This window comes from Porites lutea, chromosome 7 (genome assembly GCF_958299795.1).
Source record: "Porites lutea chromosome 7, jaPorLute2.1, whole genome shotgun sequence".
In the NCBI taxonomy this organism is placed as follows: Eukaryota; Metazoa; Cnidaria; class Anthozoa; order Scleractinia; family Poritidae; genus Porites; species Porites lutea.
In genome coordinates, this window is record NC_133207.1 from 7,359,194 (window position 1) to 7,379,834 (window position 20,641).

At 38.3% G+C, this 20,641-nt stretch overlaps 1 protein-coding gene across 1 annotated transcript; it reads right to left on the reverse strand.

Moving 5' to 3' along the window:
* Window positions 1–707: 707 nt before the first annotated feature.
* LOC140943232 (uncharacterized) lies at window positions 708–6,323 on the reverse strand. The gene is made up of 5 exons (XM_073392300.1): window positions 5,436–6,323; window positions 4,725–4,946; window positions 3,298–4,303; window positions 2,736–2,939; window positions 708–2,155 (listed from the first exon to the last, which is right to left on the reverse strand). The coding sequence occupies exons 1-5, from the start codon at window positions 6,321–6,323 to the stop codon at window positions 708–710; spliced, it is 3,768 nt and encodes a 1,255-aa protein (XP_073248401.1).
* Between the last annotated feature and the right edge of the window lie 14,318 nt (window positions 6,324–20,641).

A 20,641-nucleotide genomic window follows, 5' to 3' on the forward strand; every position in this document is an offset into this window, starting at 1 on the left:
CTTACATCTAAAAGATTTATTGAAGCTCATATACACAATTAATGTAGGTACCTTGCTTGTGTCTTAGGTGAATTTATTGAGGCTATGTACATTGAGACTAGATTTCAATATTTCCAAGATCAAGAATGAACTTACAAAGTGATAAAATTTTTAACTCAAAACTCGAAAACCGGTCGTTCAGATACAAAGCCGTTTCGATACAAGTTGTTACAATACGAACTCAAGCGGTGAAATTGCACAAAAATTTTGTTCGCTTCAAGTAACGTTTACGTGTGAACAAGAAATTAACATTTTTGGTGAAAATGATTCGTTCTTCAAGCCAAGGACGTGAAACTACTTACACCTTAACTGAATGAACTTGTATCGAAACGTCTTGTATTGAAAAACGACTTTGTTCAGTTACTTTGTCTCGAAAGGATGTCCACCGGTCAGTCTAAATCCACTTTACTTCGCATCGAAATGTCCTTTCTTGGAACTGTGTGGCATTAACGGTATTTCTTTTGTAGTACTTAAAAACTTACATTTACAAACTGTTAACAAGAAACTAATTTTAATACCAGCAAAATTTTGCCTACCAATTCTTTTTCCATGAATTTGAAAAAGTGAAGTGTGTTCTAAATAAGAATGTTTTGTGAGCTAGGAAAATGCTAGTCTACATAAGTAGGACAATTTTTCTCATATGACATAAGTTTACATTTATTTTAAAGTTACATGTGTACTGTTATGTTCCAATGCTGTAAAAGCTGTTTACATAGCCTTAAGGTCTTGTAGAAATCATGCCCTTGTCTATCATTGCGTATGTCCTCAGGACTTGGCTCAGTGCACTCATGCTCCAAGAAGAAATTCTGTTCCCACTTCTTAAACTGCTGCTTCACAACTGAATGCTTTGCAAGCACCTTGGTCTGTACAATGGCCAAAGCAGCTTCATAGTCTTCTTTTCTTGTAAGGTTGCTCTTGAGCTTGATACGCATTGAGTCTAGTGTTTTTACTTCTTTGGTTTCACCTAACACCTTTGATACAGATTTAGCCAGTGTTGTCTTGAGCTGGCAAGATTCAGCAGACGTAGCCTGAGCAACAACTGCAGGAGTTGAATTGGTAAGCTCCTTCCCTGCCAGACTTTCAATTCTTGGTGTCAACAACTCCTGCTCTGTTAAGGAGTCTTCTTCGTTATGACAAGTCTCGTCCAAATTTTCTTCTTGTTCACACTCCATAAGATATTCTCCCACTTGCTGGAAATCATGAATGTCTTCAAGTTCTTCATCATCTTGTTGAATGTCAGAAATGTCATTTTCGTACATGGTGTCATTTTCATTTACTTCTTCGTCACTAGTCTCATGATCAGTGGAATCATCATCTTCTAGAAACCCTGTATATTTTATGAATTGCAAATTGCCTTCATTGTCATAGATTCTCACTGCAGGGTGAGGGATGGGAATCTCATTGGTTATGCACTCCTTCCAACAATCTTTTAAGTATTTCTCTTCAGACTTGAGTGTATGAGTACGAAAGTGATGAAGTGGTGGGCCATCATCCTGGCTTTCCTTTTCATCAGGACCATCTAGGAATTCAACACCTGCCATGATATGCTGCCACCAGATGCCTTCACCGCAATGGAGAAAATCAGCTATTTTTTCAAGATGTGCTTGAAATGCATGTGGGTACTTAAGTATGATTCTGTGTGGTATGATGGTGTTTTGTGCTTTAGGCAAACAGCATGCCAGCTTCCCAAGTCTAGACTCTTGCTCTTTCACTGTGTCTCGCTGCTTGCTCTCCTCAGACTTAACCTCCGCTTGCATTCTAATGATTCCAGGGGTTATGATTTCACCTGGTCTTCTGCTTGATGTTGCTGCAGAGATACTTGAAAAGGCATTGAAGTGACGTTCTTGCTGCTCGGTGTTTGTTGTCCTAAGACAAATAATACGGTGTTGGATGGGAGCATGTACAATCAAAGAATGAAGGTACCGCCCATAAAACTTCTTCTCAGTGAGAACTTTTGGCCTCCCAATGACCTCCTCACAGGCAATGGCATGAAGAAAGGTCTGATTGTGGAGTCTTAAAATGCTTTTTTGACAGCGCTTCTCTGGCCTTGAATATAGAATGCTTGATATTTCTGTCATGGTGTCAAGAAGGGTCTGCACCTTATCACTCACAAATCCTGTTGAATAATGAATATATGATTATGTAGACATCATTATGGTGCTAGGGTTACTTGATAGCCTTTTTATTTATATACTTTATATGGATATAATTAAATCATTTTTCTTTTTTACTTACTTTTGATACTGCCTAATGAATTTTCAATTCATAATATATTTTTTTCTCTTTTGAACTTGTTATTCAGTGAGAGGATCAGGAAAGTCACTGTATTAATGTAAGTATTTTCTGTTCTAAAAGTTTGTTATATTTGTCACAAGCTCTCTGAAAATGATGATAATATTATAATCATGATAATAATGACTGCATGACATTGTTAATTTTTTTATTTTGAATTTTTTTTTTAAATAACCTTCATTAAGAACTTCACAAACAGTACTATTCATTACATATTTACATTAAAGTGATAACAAAAGTACAAATTAAAGAAGGAAAAGGGAAAAAAGAGTAAATTTTATTTTGAAAATAATTTTCTTCTCTACATGCATGTGTGTACCTGTTCATAACAGTAGATGGCTGTGTTGAGAAAGACTACATTAGAATAAAATATTATATCCATGTACAATAAAGTTGTTGCAAACCTCTCAGTTGTTTGGAAAGCACAATAGCCATCTCTCGATAGTCAGAACCTCGAAGTTGCTCTTTAGTTTGTGCTACCAGCTCGATGGTCTTTTCGCATAGTTGTTTCTCTTCTTGAGAAAGGTGGTGCTTTAATTCAGATACCACATTGCAGATGTGTTCTTTCATGTCATGTAGTGGCTCTGTTGGAAAAACTTCATACATACCTGAAAAGAAAAAATTGAAGACAGACAAAAAAAAAATAATGATGATGAATAGTTACTGAAAGACATATAGTAATATTGGGACAAAGTATTTGGTCAAAATTTCATAACGATGTGCAAAAAAACAACAACTGGCAAATTAAACGCGAAAGAATTTGTTTTCTTTTCTGATGAAATTTTTTTAAAATAAAAAAAATGGCAATTTTGATTGAACGAATTGAACCATTCTTAAGAAGGCACAGTTTTCAGACAGATGTAGAGATATGGCAAAATGTTGCAGGGAAGCTAATTGTTGAACTTCACTGTTGAAATGTCATTGTTTTAGAAACATTGTGATAGTAGCAAAAATATTATTCTTTACCCAAGTTGATATCATGCATGTTCTTATCCTTCTCATTGATTAGCAAAGCTGGCACTCTTTGCACACCCTTCAGGTGCTCTTTCAGGCTTGTCTGTAAATTTTTCTTCAATCTTTCCTCTTTTAATCCCCTTGCTACACACTCATTTCTCAACTCCTCCACTGTCATATCCTTAAAGGGCCTGATCCCTCCTTTTCTTCTACTTCTTCCAGCTGGTCCTGAGCGCACTATACTGCATCGGTCTTCTAGGGACAGATGTGGGTTCCTTAAGCTATATGTCAGGTCTCTGTATCTGCGGGAATCACCACTACAAGAACTACAGCCATTGTTCCCTCCTCTTTGCTCTCCACTTTCAAATTGCTGCTCTGGTCCATCACCGTGAAAGAAACGCATCACATCATGTACAGGTGATCCCTTCCTTGTAGTTAAGTTGTTTTGTAGCTGCTCTAAACATTCTCGCCTTGTGTCAACGTAGGCCAACTGATCTACTTCCTTTGCAGTGCACCTTCCAAGGATGTATATGTGAGGCCTTTCTACCAGTGCTGGGACATCAATGTCACCGTACCCTTTTCCTCTCATTTCTGCAGAGGAATAGTAAAATGCCGGATCATAAAGACACTGAATAAGATACAGGAGATGGCCATGGTTTAGAATTGTTGAGCCATCCCCCCATATCATCAGATGTCTAGTTCTTTCAAATTTTATAAGTCGTTCTCTTCTTTGACCTGGAGTATCCCTGAGATGGCCCTCATCTCCAAGCACTCTTAGCCGCTGAGATATCTGATCATCACTCATTTGTGCATAGTCATCATTGGTATGGTCTCGAACCACTCCAAGTTGCTCACATCTGTTTAGTTCTCTTTTTCTTATTTCTGTTAAGGGTATCTTCCTTCCAGAAACTGTAAACTCAACCTCCTTTAATGTTCCTTCGCTGGTAAGGACTAACTTCTTGTACTGTTTTGGAACCACAAGCTCACCAATGGTGTATTCTCCTGCTTCAAGTTTCACCTAAAATTGATTTTAAAATCATTGTACTTTCACATAGTTGTAAGTTAAGGTTGGTTATAGTCAGCATGGTATAGAAATTTTTGTGGTTAATATGAATACTGAAAAAAAAAGGGATTACCCCTTAGCTGTCAGTAAGCACACTTGTCAGTTGTCTCTGCTTTGTACTCTTTTCAGCAAGTTGAGTGAATTAAATGGATTAGTTGCGAAAAGAACCCTGTTGGAATCTGTTTCAGGAAGTTTTATGGAGGCATGAGCATGAAAAACAATGGTTTTTCTTTACTTTGTTTTCTCTTTACTTTATACAACCAGCTACCTAACTTTATTGTTTTATTGCTGTTTGCTTTTGCCAAATAATTTATTGTTTTGTATTTTGGTGTTTTATTGACTATTGGTGGTGGTGGTGTTTGAGTTTGGAACAAACCTTTAGAGTTTCCTTAATATCTTTATTTGTTCTTGGGACAGGCACAGTTATCTCTCCTCCAGCCATTCTGATTAGTTGCCGCCTTGGATTTCGTTTGCTGTGATGTAATGCTTGAAATCGTTCTAGATCGACTCCCTGGCTCTCAAGATATTCCTTGACCACCACGTTGCCCAACCTTGTATCTGTGAGACCGTATCTTCTTGCAAGGTCTGAATAATTAATCTAGGTGCATGCAATATAAAATCAGGTGTTAAATTGACTTGATTTTATAAAAAGAACTTTTTTGATGGTAAATAATATAATATTTGTACAATAGTTTCAACTGAGGGTACTTTATCAGGGACAGTTGCTCCTATAGTTGCAACGTTTTGAGGATTTACTATTTTTTTAACTTGGAGTATTTGACATGATAAAAGTTGCACTTATGGTTTCCCTTGTCAAAGTGGCCCTGATAGCAAATTAACTGAGAGGGGAATCCCAGATTAAAGAAATTCAGTGTGACAGTGTCGATGCACAGTGCATTGTTGAAAGCAATGACAAATTATGTCATTGGCATCATGTGGAGGATTGAATGTTTTTTTAAAAAAATATCTTCAAAAGTTTATCATGTGTCCTGAATAGGGTATCTTACACGTCTCTCTTTATTATTATTATTATTTTTAATTGTGCATTAGAAAATTGATATCCCCTGTGAACTGTATGTTTCTTCACCTTTTCATTATCCTTCATGTTTTTTACTTCTTTCAGGAGGTTTTCTTTGTCAAACTCAATCTGGTTTGGTTGTGGAGAGTGACGTTTACGCTTTCTTTGCCCAAGATCTTCCATCCTCTTCCGTTTTTCGACCCGGGCAGCGGCTTCCTTGAAAGACTCGAAATACAACGAGCTTCGTTCTTTGGCCCTCTGACTGAAGGACTGCCTTGTCGCAAGCATCGTGTCTGCATCACGTTTGGACCATTCCTCCTGAACTTTTTGCTTCTCCTGACGTGCCCTCTGTCTGCGTTCGCGTTTCTTTTCAGTTCTGCTTTTTTTTGTTTGTAGATCCAGCTCAGCAACTTTAGTTTGGGCTTCAGCAAAACTAACTTTGAAAACTTTTTGAAAGGGAGCGTCGATTTTTGAATAAATGTGTTTTACCGCTGCTTTTATTGCTTTCTGTGTAGGCTTAATCGTCTTGTTGCCCTTGTTTTCGCTTCCCATTAAGGCTTGTCGAATTAGCGTCTGTGGCTTGCATTTGCCTGCTGTAGTAGTTGGAAACAGAGACTGAAAATCAAAATGATGCACTTGACAAGCACTACAGTTAGACATCGTATGCTGAGATTTTTGTGATGCCGGTAGAGCCTTCCAGTTCGAAAGGGAAAAATACTTTAGGTAATCGTTCCTGCTTTGGGAGGACATTTTGCGGAATAGATTGTAGATTATTCGTGATTTCTTCATGTACATGGTCTTCTCAACAGTGAATATAGATCGAGCTGTTTCATCAAACATGTTACAGTAATTTTTCCATCTCTGAACCGGGTCATTTTCCTGCTGTGCTCTTCCAGCTTTATGGAAACTTTCTTTCACAGCAACCCTGGCAAATCCGCAGCTGAATATAAGGGACATTTGGATTTTTCCGATGGATATATCGAGAGAGTTGAACGTCTTTCACTTATTGCCTGGGTGGCGCGCTGATTTTATTTGAAAATTGCGCCCAAAATAATAATATATTCCTGAAACATGAAACCTTATTTTATCTAAAGAGTAATTTATTTTGACATATACCGCGTTTTTCTATTTACAACAGACAAAAAAGTAATGAGAACAAACCGATCTTGCTTGAAGCTCTAGTCACTTATAAAACCATTTTCTTTCATCGTACCCGCAGAAATGGTTACATATAAACTCCCATCAGGAATGTACTGATTTTAAGAATTGTCTCCTTTCGTTTTTCGTACCGTTTTCCGCTGCTTCACGGACAAACCGCGAGTGTCTAGTCAACGAAAGAATTGCTTCTTTTGCTCCCGTTCATCTGCCATGTTTTGACTTGGCACCCTCGCCTTCTAACCGCGCTACTGAATGGTCATTGGCTGATTTCCATCCATGGCAACTGCTGAGGCCGAATACTCGCGAGACAAAATGGCGGCCGGAGAGCTCATCACGCAGAAACGCGTTTCTGAATTTCCCACCACAAATTGAGAATCTTTATTCAAGCTTCGAGTTTATATAAGAGCATTTTGATATGCTTTTTATCTTTCCGCTCGGAACCAAATGAAAGCTAAGCCGTTTCGTCTGTAAATTTGTGTAAAAGAAGGGAAATCTGCTCTAATCGTCAACTGAGTAAACGCGAACCTGTACTTGTTAAAATTGATGGGAATTTAAGCCTCATTCCGACTGAATTCCTACAGTTTATTGTAATGACTATAGTTTATGCACTTTATTTCAAGCTTTTTATGGCAGTAAGTGGTGGGAAATCAGTCTTAAACAGATATATATATTTTGGCGCTAAAAGTAACGGATTTTGTCAGTATAGAATGTCATTTTGCCTTCTTGTAAACCAAGGTGGTAGAACAGGTAGAGGCACGTGTCTTGGCAAATTTTTAGCGAACATGAGCGATTTTTAACAAAGTTATGAGTAAATTTCTTTAAAATGGTGAAATTAATTAGGGGACCCAGGCCTTAATCTACCTGAGTACGTATTTTGCAATTAACTTTTGCACTGGTTTGTTCTTGCTCGGAGGGTTTATTAACAGCAGAAAAACATCATCTGGTGCCATTCTGTTTACTGATATTCTGTATTCTTTGTTTAAGTATTCAAATAAAGTACTTCTTTTTTCTTGATACAAAGGGCACAGAGTTAAAAAGTGTATTTCATCTTCTACGTCTTTTTTACAGATAGGACAGATCCTCTCTTCCGGATTCTTATAAGGTCTTACATACCGACCTGTCTCTATCGCCAATTTCGGATTACTTAGACGCAGTTTAGTTAGAGTTATCCGGTGTCGGACGTTGGTGACTATATCACTATTACTATATTACCCACTCTGAAATGAAGAGAGCATACCTTTGTATACTGGGTGGGTCACCTTGACGTGTTATCCCTCATCTCTTCTTATCGCGTGGAGCTATTTCTTCTTCATTTGAAAGTTATCGATGGAAAATTTAAAGAAAGACCTTTTAGTCCCATCCGCATTTCGGTAGCCTTTCTTTGGACACCCAGGAACACAACAGTGTACTGGCATTTTTGTCTCGAAAGAACTGGCATTAAATGACCTAAATTGAGGCGATATTGTGCCCTTAACAAAGCAATGGAAATCTTTGACCTTTTTTGTTTTGGATTAATCGAGCGTCGAGCCTTTCGAGCGAAATTTGTTACCAGTCCGCTGCGCCGTCCGCTATTGTGAACGTCGTGTATTGTACACCAACTTTAGTTCTTCAAGATTTCCTCCGTAACAAACTACAAACAATAGGATTTGATTGTTTTCTCTTTTACCTTCTCTCCGTGGCTCTCTTGCAGTTTCTTTTGTTCTCCCAAAGCCCTTTTCCGTAATTCCAACAGCTTCTGGTTATTCGGCTCTATCTTCTAATAGTTAAAGTATTAAATAAATAATACAAAGAACTAAACAAAACTTTAAACAAACTTTACATGCATGTGGTTCTATTGGTGATGGAATTGAAGCAAGTGGAAAGTGAGTACTGTACAGTAACCAACAAATAATTTATAGTACTATATATTAGAGAGTTCTACAAACGTGCGAGGCGGTGGCATAAGGTCAATCCCCCAAAATCAAAATTATGACGATATTATCCACCCTAGAAGGGCTAACGTTATCAAAGGCATGACAATTATGTTCTATTCCAAAATAATTATATAAATAAGGTTCATGAAATGATTAAATTTAGCAACTGATGAAAGAGGATTTAAAGATAGATATTTTCGATTTCAAACAAAGGGCTGCAAAATGAACATTTCTGAAAGAAAAAATCTCCAATCTCTTTAATTGCTTCACAGTTAGGGAAATGATTGACACTAAAACTTTAGTTCTAGCACAGGCAACCCTTTCTCGAAGTATTATATAGCTTCGTTACCGCTGCGTAACCTCTTTAAAATACCAGAGAAGTACAAGAATTTGTATGGGAGAAAAATGATTGTTTCGGTAACCTTCATATATATTCTAATATATAGATTTAGCCAGGGCTAAAAGCGAAGCTCCTATTATCTCGAATTTACAATTTAAATCAAACAATAAACTTGTATTCCACAATTCAGTTAACTTTAGAGCACATTCACGTGACTTTTGAGGGAAAGGTTAAGTGATTTTAGAGAAAAATAATTTGCAAACAGTCCAAGCTAAGAGTGAACTTAATCTTACATCGAGTTGATAGCCTTATATGTACACCCAAAAATAGCAATCATCTTTGATCACATTGAAGAGCGATAAAGGCTCTTGATCACAGTAGATTAGGCCTGGAAAACAAATTCCAGAAAAACAAATCAGGCCGAATTTTTTGCGTTCGACAAGATTACTTTATAAAATCTTGCCAACAAGTCTGGGACGTGTAAACCAATCTTAATACCATTATTTTATACATCACATCTGAGGTGAACCGTAGCACTATGAAGCTCTGTTTTTATCATACAGACCTCGGACAGAATGCAGTATTTCACAATTTGGCAATACAAATATTGCACTCATTCAATATTCAGGACGATCGAAGCACGCGTGGGCTTTTAGCGAAACCGTTAAAAAAATTTCCAAAATCACCTATACGGCTAGCCGGTGGCTTATAGTACTTTGCGAAACGAAACGAAACGAAATGGTACTTTGCGCAACGGTACTTAGCGAAATGGTACTTTGCGAAATGGTACTTTGCGAAACGGTTACAACACAATGCTTCATCACACCTTATCTAGAGTACCTAGAATTCCACTGAAAGCTGAAGATTTGTAAAGATAAACCTGGAGCAAATTTCCTCGTTAGGTCTGTTTCCTAAGAGCAGCATGTATTACCAGACGCCATCTTGGATTTAGGTGACTTGAATGTTGTGTATGAACCATTTTAGTGTCCTCTGTGTAACACGTGTAAATTTTGCGGGCGCATCTTTCACACGTGTGAAAGATGCGCCCGCAAAATTAACACGTGTTATGCACCAGTCAATGTAAACCCCCGCACCCCCCCCCCCCCCCAGCCGGGACATTGCGGGGCATTTGACAAGCGCTCACTTCTAAAGTTGCAAAATGCCCCGCACCCCAAGGTCAGGTTTTTCCTCTAATTGAAGCTAACGCCCCCGCTCACATCCCCTGCACTTGTTGAGTGGAAGACACAGGCTAATGTAAATGGTTTAAACTTGCACAAATGAACAACAGTTTTGTAGCACTATCACGGACAATACAAGACTTCAATTCAGATCTATCCGTGTACAGACCTGTCCATGTACAAAAGATTTTTATAAATATGCATAAGAAGAGAATATAAACACCTGATGACATGCTTGATCGGTGATTTTCCGAATAAATTACGAGCAAAAACTGTGACAAAAGATTTTTGTTCACAAAACAATCAATTATATTTATGTGTTCTTAGGATTATACAACGACCTTAAGGACGGATGGCATACTCAGCGAAAGATATAAGGTGACTGAGATAAAACGACTCTTACCTTCTTTTCGTGGCCAAAAGTAGACTACGAGTAGTCCCCCAATTTTCCTCAGGGTTAGTGAGGAAAAATGGGGGACTACTCGTAGTCTAGGCCAAAAGCCGCCATCTTGCCGGACTTGCGATTCTTGGCCCCGTCAACCTCGGTGGAAAATACCCCGATCCACTCCCCCGCTGTTCTTGGGTGACGTGCAAAAGAGGTTAAAGTCCCCGATACCTGCGGCCCTTTCGCTCGTGAAATAACGGAAAATTCCCCGCAAATGCCCCGCTATGTCCCGGCCGGGGGGGGGCGGGGGTGCGGGGGTTTACATGGACTGGTGCATTACAAAGACGACACTAAAATAGTTCATACACAACGTTCCAAGTCACCTAAATCCAAGATGGCGTCTGGTAATACATTGCTCTTTGGAAACAAATCTTAAGCTTTCAGTAGCATTCTAGGTACTAGAGATAAGGTGTGATGAAGCATTCTAGGCTGCTAATTTTCAGGATTTGGTCGCCAACGCAAAAAAATTTAGGCGCATTGGCGCTTGTGTAACCGTTTCGCAAAGTACCATTTCGTTTCGTTTCGTTTCGTTTCGCAAAGTACCATAAGCCCTAGCCGGTTCTCACTTTTGACAAGCGCCAGAGTCGACTGTTTAAATTAAGATTAATAGAGTTGTGCGCTTCAACATAATAAAGAATTTATTATGTTTATTTTTTATTTAATGGTTTTATAACGATGTGTAATCTTCAAAAGCGTTTGATACGCGCGGCATTTTGACTACTGCATGCAAGCGATGTTTATGAGCGACTGAAAACAAACGGTAGAGCGATTAAAATTGCAACAGAGACTACTAACAATCAATAAAAGGAAAATGATTCGGTGAAACATATACAGAGACAATAATTTTCATTCACGAAGACAAGTATTAAAGTGTCTCTGAAAATCCTTGTTTATGTTTTAAGTCGGCTTCCCGGTGTTTGCTTTTTTCAAAGATGAACTCGAGACAAGAAAATCGTTCAAAGCTTTCTTTTACAGCCAGAATTATAACTAAATATGCTTTGGAACGTTTTCTTTCTATTTGCGGTGAGAAAATGTCTAAAGGCTTTTTAAAGTTCTATAAGCTTATAATCAAACCTGATACTCGGTCAGATCATTGTCTCAAATCTTACAAACGTGCATAAACTAAATAGCCGCATAAACTACGCTCGACTTCATTAAATTAGATATAAAAAAAAACAAACATCAAATACAACAATTACTCAAGCTTACCATTCGAGATGCACTGAAAACTATCAAGTAAAGCCAGAATCGCTTCAGACTTTTCAACCCTCTTACGCATCAAGCATTGTGAAAAACGTAAACGATGCCATCCGAAATCGGATTTCCGACTTTGACAAGCGACGTATTTCTCAACCAAAAACCCAACAAACAAACTAGCCATGAATAACAGAAGACTCTTGATAGCAGCTGAATTTCATTTTGTACATTCAGTGGAAAAAGACAGTTAAAAACATCACAAGTTGACACAAAACTCTGTCAGCTTCAGCTGTCAAAGTAAACAAGTTTCAAGATGCTGCATAAATTTTCCGCAGGAACTCACCTGTCAAATTTTGACCAATCAGAGCATAAAAATTTTGACGTAGAGCGTGACCAACGCGTGACATTGGTGAGAAAAGTCAAAAGCAACTGGCATGTCTTCCCTGCCTGTAAAAACTGGCTGAATTTTAGCTTCCGAGGTCAGTTTAAAATCAAAATTTTAATTGCGCGGCACATATAAAACACAACATATTTCATATGACTTAAAAAAATGAAACTTGAGCCTGCGATCATTTGAAAACTAGTAACTTGTCAGCGGATAACTTTAAAAAGATACTAGACCTCGATGGGTCGACACCTGAGCCCGCGATATGGTCAGGTGATACTGGTCAGCGGATACCCTGTTTTGACAGCTGTCAATTGATCACAACATTGATGTGCAATACGTGTGCAATATCAGTCTTCCTGTGGTCCCAAACTGGCTAGAAAGTGTGAGATTGAAAATTGGTTTCCCTGTGGTGCTGACGGACGGGCGGGCGGTGTACGGTCACGTGATTACCAAATTTTCTGGGATGGGTAGATTTACTTACCCATGGTGCTCCGCAGGCGCGCTTCGCGCGCCAGAGCTCCGCTATAAAAATAAACGGCTTACCTTTCTTAAGTTATACGTTTCTTGACTGGCTAGCTAGCGAAAACAGTAAAAAAAAATCTCCAATAAAGTCATATATGGTTTATTTACTTTTTCACACCAACTTAAAATTCTACTTACCTGTTTTACCAGTGAACCGAACGTTTACCGATTGTACCAAGTGCGCCGAGTGCACACAGTGTGTCGGAAATCCTTCTCCTCATCAGCTTTACAGTTAAAAACGTTTTTTACGGCCCATAATTCGAAAATTTTCGCCAAAAATCAGTGTCTCGTAGCAGCCTGTACACGCAATACAGTGGTACACACTCAGTACAATCGGTACACTGGAGCCGGTACACTCAAAAGCAGTTGCTGCTTTAGATTCAGTCGGTACACTCTACACTTGGATATGTGACGTCATTTTCTGCGAAACGTTCTATTGTTCTCGTTCTCACTAACTAGCCAATGAGAGATCCGCTTTGGAACGGTGCACGTCAACTGGCGAGCAGACGACTGATGTGTTCAGACAAACACCTGGTCACACCTGGGCCTACACAAAATATATTTTATTACTTTCAATTATCAATTCCTGTAAAGGATACTGCTAATCCGTTATCACACCACGCACTGGCTTCGTTAAACTTTTTCAACTGAATGCAGGCACTTGCCCCTGTGAAGGCATAAAGCCGCACATACGTTAGCTACAAAATATTTTTATTGAGCTGCAAATGAAGAAAAATAATGTCCGATTCGTATTTTTAAATAAAAATAAAATGGACAAAATTACATATCGAGAATTATGATCGGAGATTCTAGCCTGAATTTCAGACATTTCTTCAAGTCGTTTATTCTCTCATTAACGTCTGAATCGACCGGCCGTTAATGCTGTGAAGTCACGTCACTACCCGAAAACCTTAATTCATACAAAAATTAAAACACGATTTAAACTGGCAAACAAAGAAATATCGTCCGGAAATGTCTATATGGTACAGAATTGCTTTGCTCTTAAAACATAATTCACGTTTAACGTTCAAACTGTCAACTGCACGCAGTTCTTTGAACGAATCTGTCTCCGAAAAAACCGATAGCAGAGTACAGCGCCATAATTCAATAATTAAACTCGATCGCGGTCACGTAATAAAATTAATACACTCACAGAACACTTTAAAACCACAACAATTTGCTTTGATTGAAAAGAAGCTATTTGTTTCTTAGTGAAGAAGAAAGAAAAGAAGAAAGAAAAGCTAACAGAGTCATTACACTTCATGACGGTGGAAATAACAGGAAGTTCGAATTATAAATCTCACAAAAATCGATCACCGATGCTTGGCATAAACAAAACTACCGCCGAAACCTCAACGCAGCTCTAAATGAAAACCCTACCGACCCTCCGCATTGATTCTTCATTCTTAGTTTGATTTAACAAGTCATAGTTTCGAATAGCCTGTGTACAGCCGCCCCCTCCCCTCAGAAAAAAATCGGAGAAGTACGGATAAGGGACCTTTCAATATATATTTAGTTTCTCTTTCCCGAAAACCCTGGATCTGAATAGTTAAATGCGTGTAGTTTTCATTGTGGCATCATAATTCCGAAAAATCGCTATAAAGTAATGCTTAAATTGCAGATTGAAGAAGCAACTCGTCCGTAGATAATCATTATTTAAAAATATTACATCACAGTGCAAAAATGTTATGCTGTGCAAACCCACATGGCCTTAGCCTGTGAGCAAGCTCTCCTATTTGGGCGAGTGAAAAACGATTCTCGCGAGAACGCGCGAGCGAGTGGCGAAGCCGCAAGGGGCAGCCCCTCGCTCGCGCGTTCTCGCGAGGTTCGCTTCGTTTGCCCAAACAGGAGAGCTTGCTCGCAGGCTAACATGGCCTCAAGGTTTGGATCAGTCGCTTTCTCGTTCCGTATAAACACACAACTGTAACTCTTAAATAAATGGAAAAAAAATAGAATAAAATAAAATAAAATAAATGAATAACGACTTAGAGGTAGCATATCCACTAAGTGATTCTTCGTCTCCCTGATTCCTGGCCGAATTGGAACTCTTACCTCTCACAAAAGCTTTCAGAAAGTGTGGTTGCAATTCAATGGTAGCTGTAGCATCTTTCACTGTTTCAGAGTAATTGCCTATGAAAATGAAAAACAGAACACACTATTTAACAGCTCAGATAGGTATAACAGAACAAGGGGAGAGGTTACGATAGCTTACGACGTACTTACGTAACAACTACTGCACTCGTTAGCAAGTTTCTTTGTGCAGTCCATTCATTGATGCCGATCAGTTCAATAGACCAAAGATAAGATATTTAAAAGCTAATATATAACAACTCTTACCCAAATTAAAATGTGCTGTCGCTCTGTTGCTGTACAGTTTGGCGTTAAGATCTTCATCCTTGCAGTTTACTTTGATTCCTTCAGTGTAGAAGTGAATGGCGTTGTTGAAATTCTTCTTGCTGTATTCATCGTTACCCTCATTCTTGTAAACCTCTGCAATTGCTACAACAAAGGAAATGAAATGATTTTTGACTTCAATTTTGAAATGATAGTGGCTGTTATTGTACAACTGCTTCGATAAACAAAATTAGAAAACTTTCTATGAGTTTGACACAAATGCGTATCAGTCAAGGGTTTGACTGATAAGAATACTTTTAAGGTGACTCGACCCAGTTTTTTTGCGGGGGTACCATCCTACTTTGAAGCTCTCTGGTATCCCCACCTTTACTTTATCGTAAGTCTAACACATAGAATGGATAACATATAGATCAATCTACAATATAACATAAAATTTTTGGCGATCGGAGTAAATGTCACGTGGTTATAATGCCACGCCCCTTTGAGGTCTGAGTCGAAAATCTGCTGTTGCCGGCATTTTTTCGTGAAAATCTCTCGGCTACGCATAGTGCGCGTTAGTGCCTAGCGCTGAACAGAGTTTCACCAAAATCGCAAAGACCCAATTCGAGAAATTCAGCGGTTTCCAAATTTAGGTCATAATTTATGCGAAAATGATAAGCAAACTTTACACGGATTATATCTAATAAACTATGAGATTCATCTCTGTATTTTGGGCATCCTTATAACAGATGGGTCCTTGCAAGTCAGCAAAACAATTTAGGACCTTGTAAATGCGCGCGATTTCGAGCAAAGCAAACATTTAGAAATTATAGTTTTCGCTATTTGTTGACGTCTGTCAGCGTTTAAGAGTCAATCTCACGGAAAAAGCATTTTCTTAAAAATTCGTAGTTTTTTTTCCTTCAAATTTTTTCAGGGCCACAATTGATTAACTAACTACCCGGACTCTGAATTTCATGGTCATTGAAAAACTGTGACATTACCTTCTATAAGCCCAAACTTGAGTAAACATTGAAGATTTTTAGCGTTTTGGCTGAGTTTGTGCTTTGGGAGTTGTCTATTGTTTCTAGTCTGTCATTATACAGCATTCTTGTCCAGCACGCGTGCAATGACCGCGCTTGGCTGACTTCCGAATATGATAATTTCGGTACAGTGAGACAGGCTATTGCGCGATACATAGAGGTTTAACTCACAATTTTTAATCAATTCTCGTGCTTCTTGTGCCTTTGCAAAAAAATCAAGAAGTGATACACACTAAATCTACTTACTATTAAGAAAATATCATTTTTTCATAGGTTTAATGCAATCCACGGGAATCCCTTCTATTTTCTTATACTAAATTATCATATCTTGGTGAGCATTCGGAAGTCAGCCAAGCGCGGTCATTGCACGCGTGCTGGACAAGAATGCTGTATAATGACAGACTAGAAACAATAGACAACTCCCAAAGCACAAACTCAGCCAAAACGCTAAAAATCTTCAATGTTTACTCAAGTTTGGGCTTATAGAAGGTAATGTCACAGTTTTTCAATGACCATGAAATTCAGAGTCCGGGTAGTTAGTTAATCAATTGTGGCCCTGAAAAAATTTGAAGGAAAAAAAACTACGAATTTTTAAGAAAATGCTTTTTCCGTGAGATTGACTCTTAAACGCTGACAGACGTCAACAAATAGCGAAAACTATAATTTCTAAATGTTTGCTTTGCTCGAAATCGCGCGCATTTACAAGGTCCTAAATTGTTTTGCTGACTTGCAAGGACCCATCTGTTATAAGGATGCCCAAAATACAGAGATGAATCTCATAGTTTATTAGATATAATCCGTGTAAAGTTTGCTTATCATTTTCGCATAAATTATGACCTAAATTTGGAAACCGCTGAATTTCTCGAATTGGGTCTTTGCGATTTTGGTGAAACTCTGTTCAGCGCTAGGCACTAATGCGCACTATGTGTAGCCGAGAGATTTTCACGAAAAAATGCCGGCAACAGCAGATTTTCGACTCAGACCTTAAAGGGGCGTGGCATTATAACCACGTGACATTTACTCCGATCGCCAAAAATTTTATGTTATATTGTAGATTGATCTATATGTTATCCATTCTATGTGTTAGACTTACGATAAAAGTAAAGGTGGGGATACCAGAGAGCTTCAAAGTAGGATGGTACCCCCTGAAAAAAACTGGGTCGAGTCACCTTAAAAGCCGTGCTCCTGACAGAGGGATAAAGGCTTATACATATATGTAACTAACCGTGTAAAATTTCTCCATTGGAAATTTCTTCATTGGTTTTTTTATTACAGAAAGTATATGATATTTTCATTTCTCACCTCTTAAATTGTCATTGTCAAACTGAACGGTTTCCTCAGCAGGTGAAGTGACGCCATTTTGTTTGGCTACTTTGTTTGCACTTCTCTCCATGGTGGAAAGCTTTAAAATTTATACCATTCAGACCATTAGGTTAATATTGTGGTGTTTATAACCAATACGTTTTTTGTGGCATAGATATTCTTAAAAAGAAACACACCGCAGCGTTTTATCACATCAACCCGCGAAAAATAGCTTCTTCTCACTCGTACACAAGAGTAACTGTACATTTGCTCTGAAAGCTTGGCTAAAGTAAATTAATATCTCCATGTAATGTCATTTTGAGCACTTTTTAGCTTTATCAATACGCTTCCTTTCAATTTGTAGTGTTGAAGTACATCACAACACCTAAATAATTTCGTCTCATTATTCCTATGATAGATATCAAAACCAGGTAAGACTGTTGAAGATGCCACCCCAGCTCGCATCGGTTGATTTTCTAAGAACCATACACTAGATCAAGACAAGACACTCACCTATCTCTCTGCAAAGGTTCAGCAGCTAGCAACGGAACTTGCATTTATCCTATCTAAATGAAGTAAACGTGAAACAAACATTATATTCGAAACAAGACGTTCGATCAACTGCATATTAATTAGGGTTTTTTCCCTTGTTTTTGAACATTCACTTGCCAATTTTCAACGCCTCGCTGGGTAGAAATTAGTACAAGTCAAAACATGTTCCTTTGACTTGATCTCTCTTGTGTTTTGTGTTTCAAATTTTAGTGTCACCTATTCATTTGCTAACATACAGTGTTAACAGATAGAACCATGAACAAGGGATGGAAAGTGAAAGTGGTGAAAATTTTGGGTGTTTTTTGGTATTGTGGAAACCATTATTAGTTCGCTTTTGTTTTGTGGTGTGGGTATTGTTCGGTGTCTTTTCAATCTTTTGTATGACGTCATTTGGTGTTTGCACTCGTCCGCAACACCAAGATACTACCAAAATATTCTGTTGTCTTACCCGAAAAGAATGAGAATTACACGGCTATTTTCTGTCACAGACTTGGAAAAAGAAAGTGTCCAACAAAGGATCAAAGAAATAATTTGGTAGAGGTTTAGTTTATTTCAAGTGCTTTTAGTTATAGCCGATGCTGAATTTGGTGCCAGAAAGTTATAAAGTAATCTGCAGTTACTTAGTGTTAAAAAATATAAAAGTTGACGACGATATTATAACAAGGCGTTACATTTACTTATCACGTGAGGCTTAATTGAACAACAACGATAAGACATTTTAGCAACAAGCGGGAATAACGTATCATTTATAATTGCGAATTTCCGAGTAAAATTATCTATTAATAGACATAGGTAAATTCATTAAATATTGTTATGAAATGCTGGTATGAAAAAGAAATACACGTTGTTATGATCAGCTTTTTATAATTAATTACTCAATTAGCATTTATTATGAAGCCAAAATTTAACTTAACTGTTGCGTTTTTGTGTCGTGTTATGAACAAATATTTTGTTCCGAAAGTTTCCTTCAACCGGAACTTTGTTTACAGATAGTGTCGATTCGTTTGATCTTTCAGCGGCGGTCTGGTGACATGTAAATAAATTGAAATTGGAGTTAATTCAGTCGGAACCTTCGGAAACCAAACGAAAACCTGGTGGAATTAGGCGCAAAATTCAAAAGAAGGGGCCTGATTGATTAGAGCACCTGTGTCCAGAAATTTGAGATCGATAGAACACTTGGAAGGGAGAGGTTAGCTCCCTTGCCGCTTCCCCTACATCCGCCCATGTACAGTCACAGTGTTGCCTAGTGGAACGCTTGAGGGATTTTGTGTCATCCATACAAACTTTCCCGTCGTTAAACATTTTCGTTTACTGATTTTCTTTATTAAATACCGAAGCCATATGCTGCGTTCGATCGGAATAAACAAGCTGACTTTTACAGTGTAGGTAAACGTTTGACTTGAATCAACTTGATTGGAACGTCTCTGATCATAAAAACCAGATTCCACAACCAGCGCAGTTGTGGCCAAATTGCGAAAAACTGTAGCCTAAAATTTGTCCGTCCTTCTTGTCTGGCAAGAGATGACGATGAACCGAGTCAAGCGAATGCGCTAGTTGGTTTATTTAGCGTAGACTTTCACCAGACTACCTATAATCCAAGAACCACTTAAATCTGACTAACAGAAAAAACGGTCGAGAGTTAAATTACCTTGCAATCGATCAGAAATTGGCTGAATCAATACAAGAGTGTATAGAATTAAGTATTCAGCGAGAAACAATGACCAAAATTGTTAAATCAAGGTACAAATTACCTACCTTAGGAACAAAAAGCACACTTGATGCCCTTCGGAAGCCTACTTAGAAAATATAATGCATCAGTCACACTCGGGCTCGCAAGGTGTTCCAAATGACTGAGCATAATACTCCACAGTACTGTCCTGTAGAACTAAGGCAGGCGACTTTTTATACCAGTTATTGTGAGTAACAAGGAATCTTCCAGCCTAGAAAGTTCTATCAGTCATTACTTTGCTTCAAGGGGGGATACTTAAATCTGCTTTTTATGTAGCCTGACGTCAAAAGCAGGTTGAACGCAGCCCGCAAAGTATTAGGGGCAAATTATCTTGATGAGCATTGCTCTCTTCAGCTGTAACGAACTTTCAAGCATTGTGGAGCTCGCGTGGAGACAAATATCGCCTATACATGTAAGAGGCATCGAATCACTCAAGATTGTTTTCACTTTCAACCTTACTATTTTCATTTTTCTAACTAATCGTACTCAAGCACTAGACGTGCTTGGGCACCAAGTTTGAACAGCTTTATTTAATTTGAATTTTCACCACGCTCATCATAGTTCGTTGTCTATTCATAAAATTCAGGAGAGAATTTTGGGCTAAACATTTTTTATTTCCCAATTGTGTGACTAAACAGCTTTCAAAAAATGAACCCTTCTCACTAAAGATTTGTCAAACAGTTTTAATATCTGAGGAATATGACCGAGGGGTACTCCCTTATATTATCCATATAGGTATGTGCCGCCCCAAAGGGTATTGTTTTGGCCTCTTTTTGGTCTGAAAACGGGTACAGATTTTGCCCATTTTGGTCTGGAATCGTTTATGGTTTACAAGGGAGTCTACGTAGTGTATGAATGTGTTTTGTTGGCTTTATAATCTCAGAGATGATTACATAATTTCTGTTGATGTAAACATGTATTGTTGCGTTTTGTGACCACCTCCAGGTCCGAAAACGGGTATGGATTTTTGAGGCCAGGTCAGAAAACGTGTGTGAAAAATGACAATTTTTTGGTCTAAATTGGGTCAGGACTCGTAGAACCTACCAAGAATTCCCGGGAGTACCCTCACCGGGGAATATGAAGGAGAGTACTAATCCAATTTCCCAGCCCGGCTCATTTCTTTTTCTCAAATCATAGTTCTGGTGTACAAATCCCATTCCCAACAAAAGTGTTATAT

What these genes read in the sequence shown, in the direction of transcription:
- LOC140943232 (XM_073392300.1), bottom strand. Translation starts at nt 6,323, where the DNA reads ATGTCCCTTATATTCAGCTGCGGATTTGCCAGGGTTGCTGTGAAAGAA. An exon ending in ACATGAAGGATAATGAAAAG is followed by an intron (nt 4,947 to 5,435) that starts GTGAAGAAACAT and finishes GCATGCACCTAG; the next exon opens with ATTAATTATTCAGACCTTGC. An exon ending in ATATTAAGGAAACTCTAAAG is followed by an intron (nt 4,304 to 4,724) that starts GTTTGTTCCAAA and finishes AATCAATTTTAG; the next exon opens with GTGAAACTTGAAGCAGGAGA.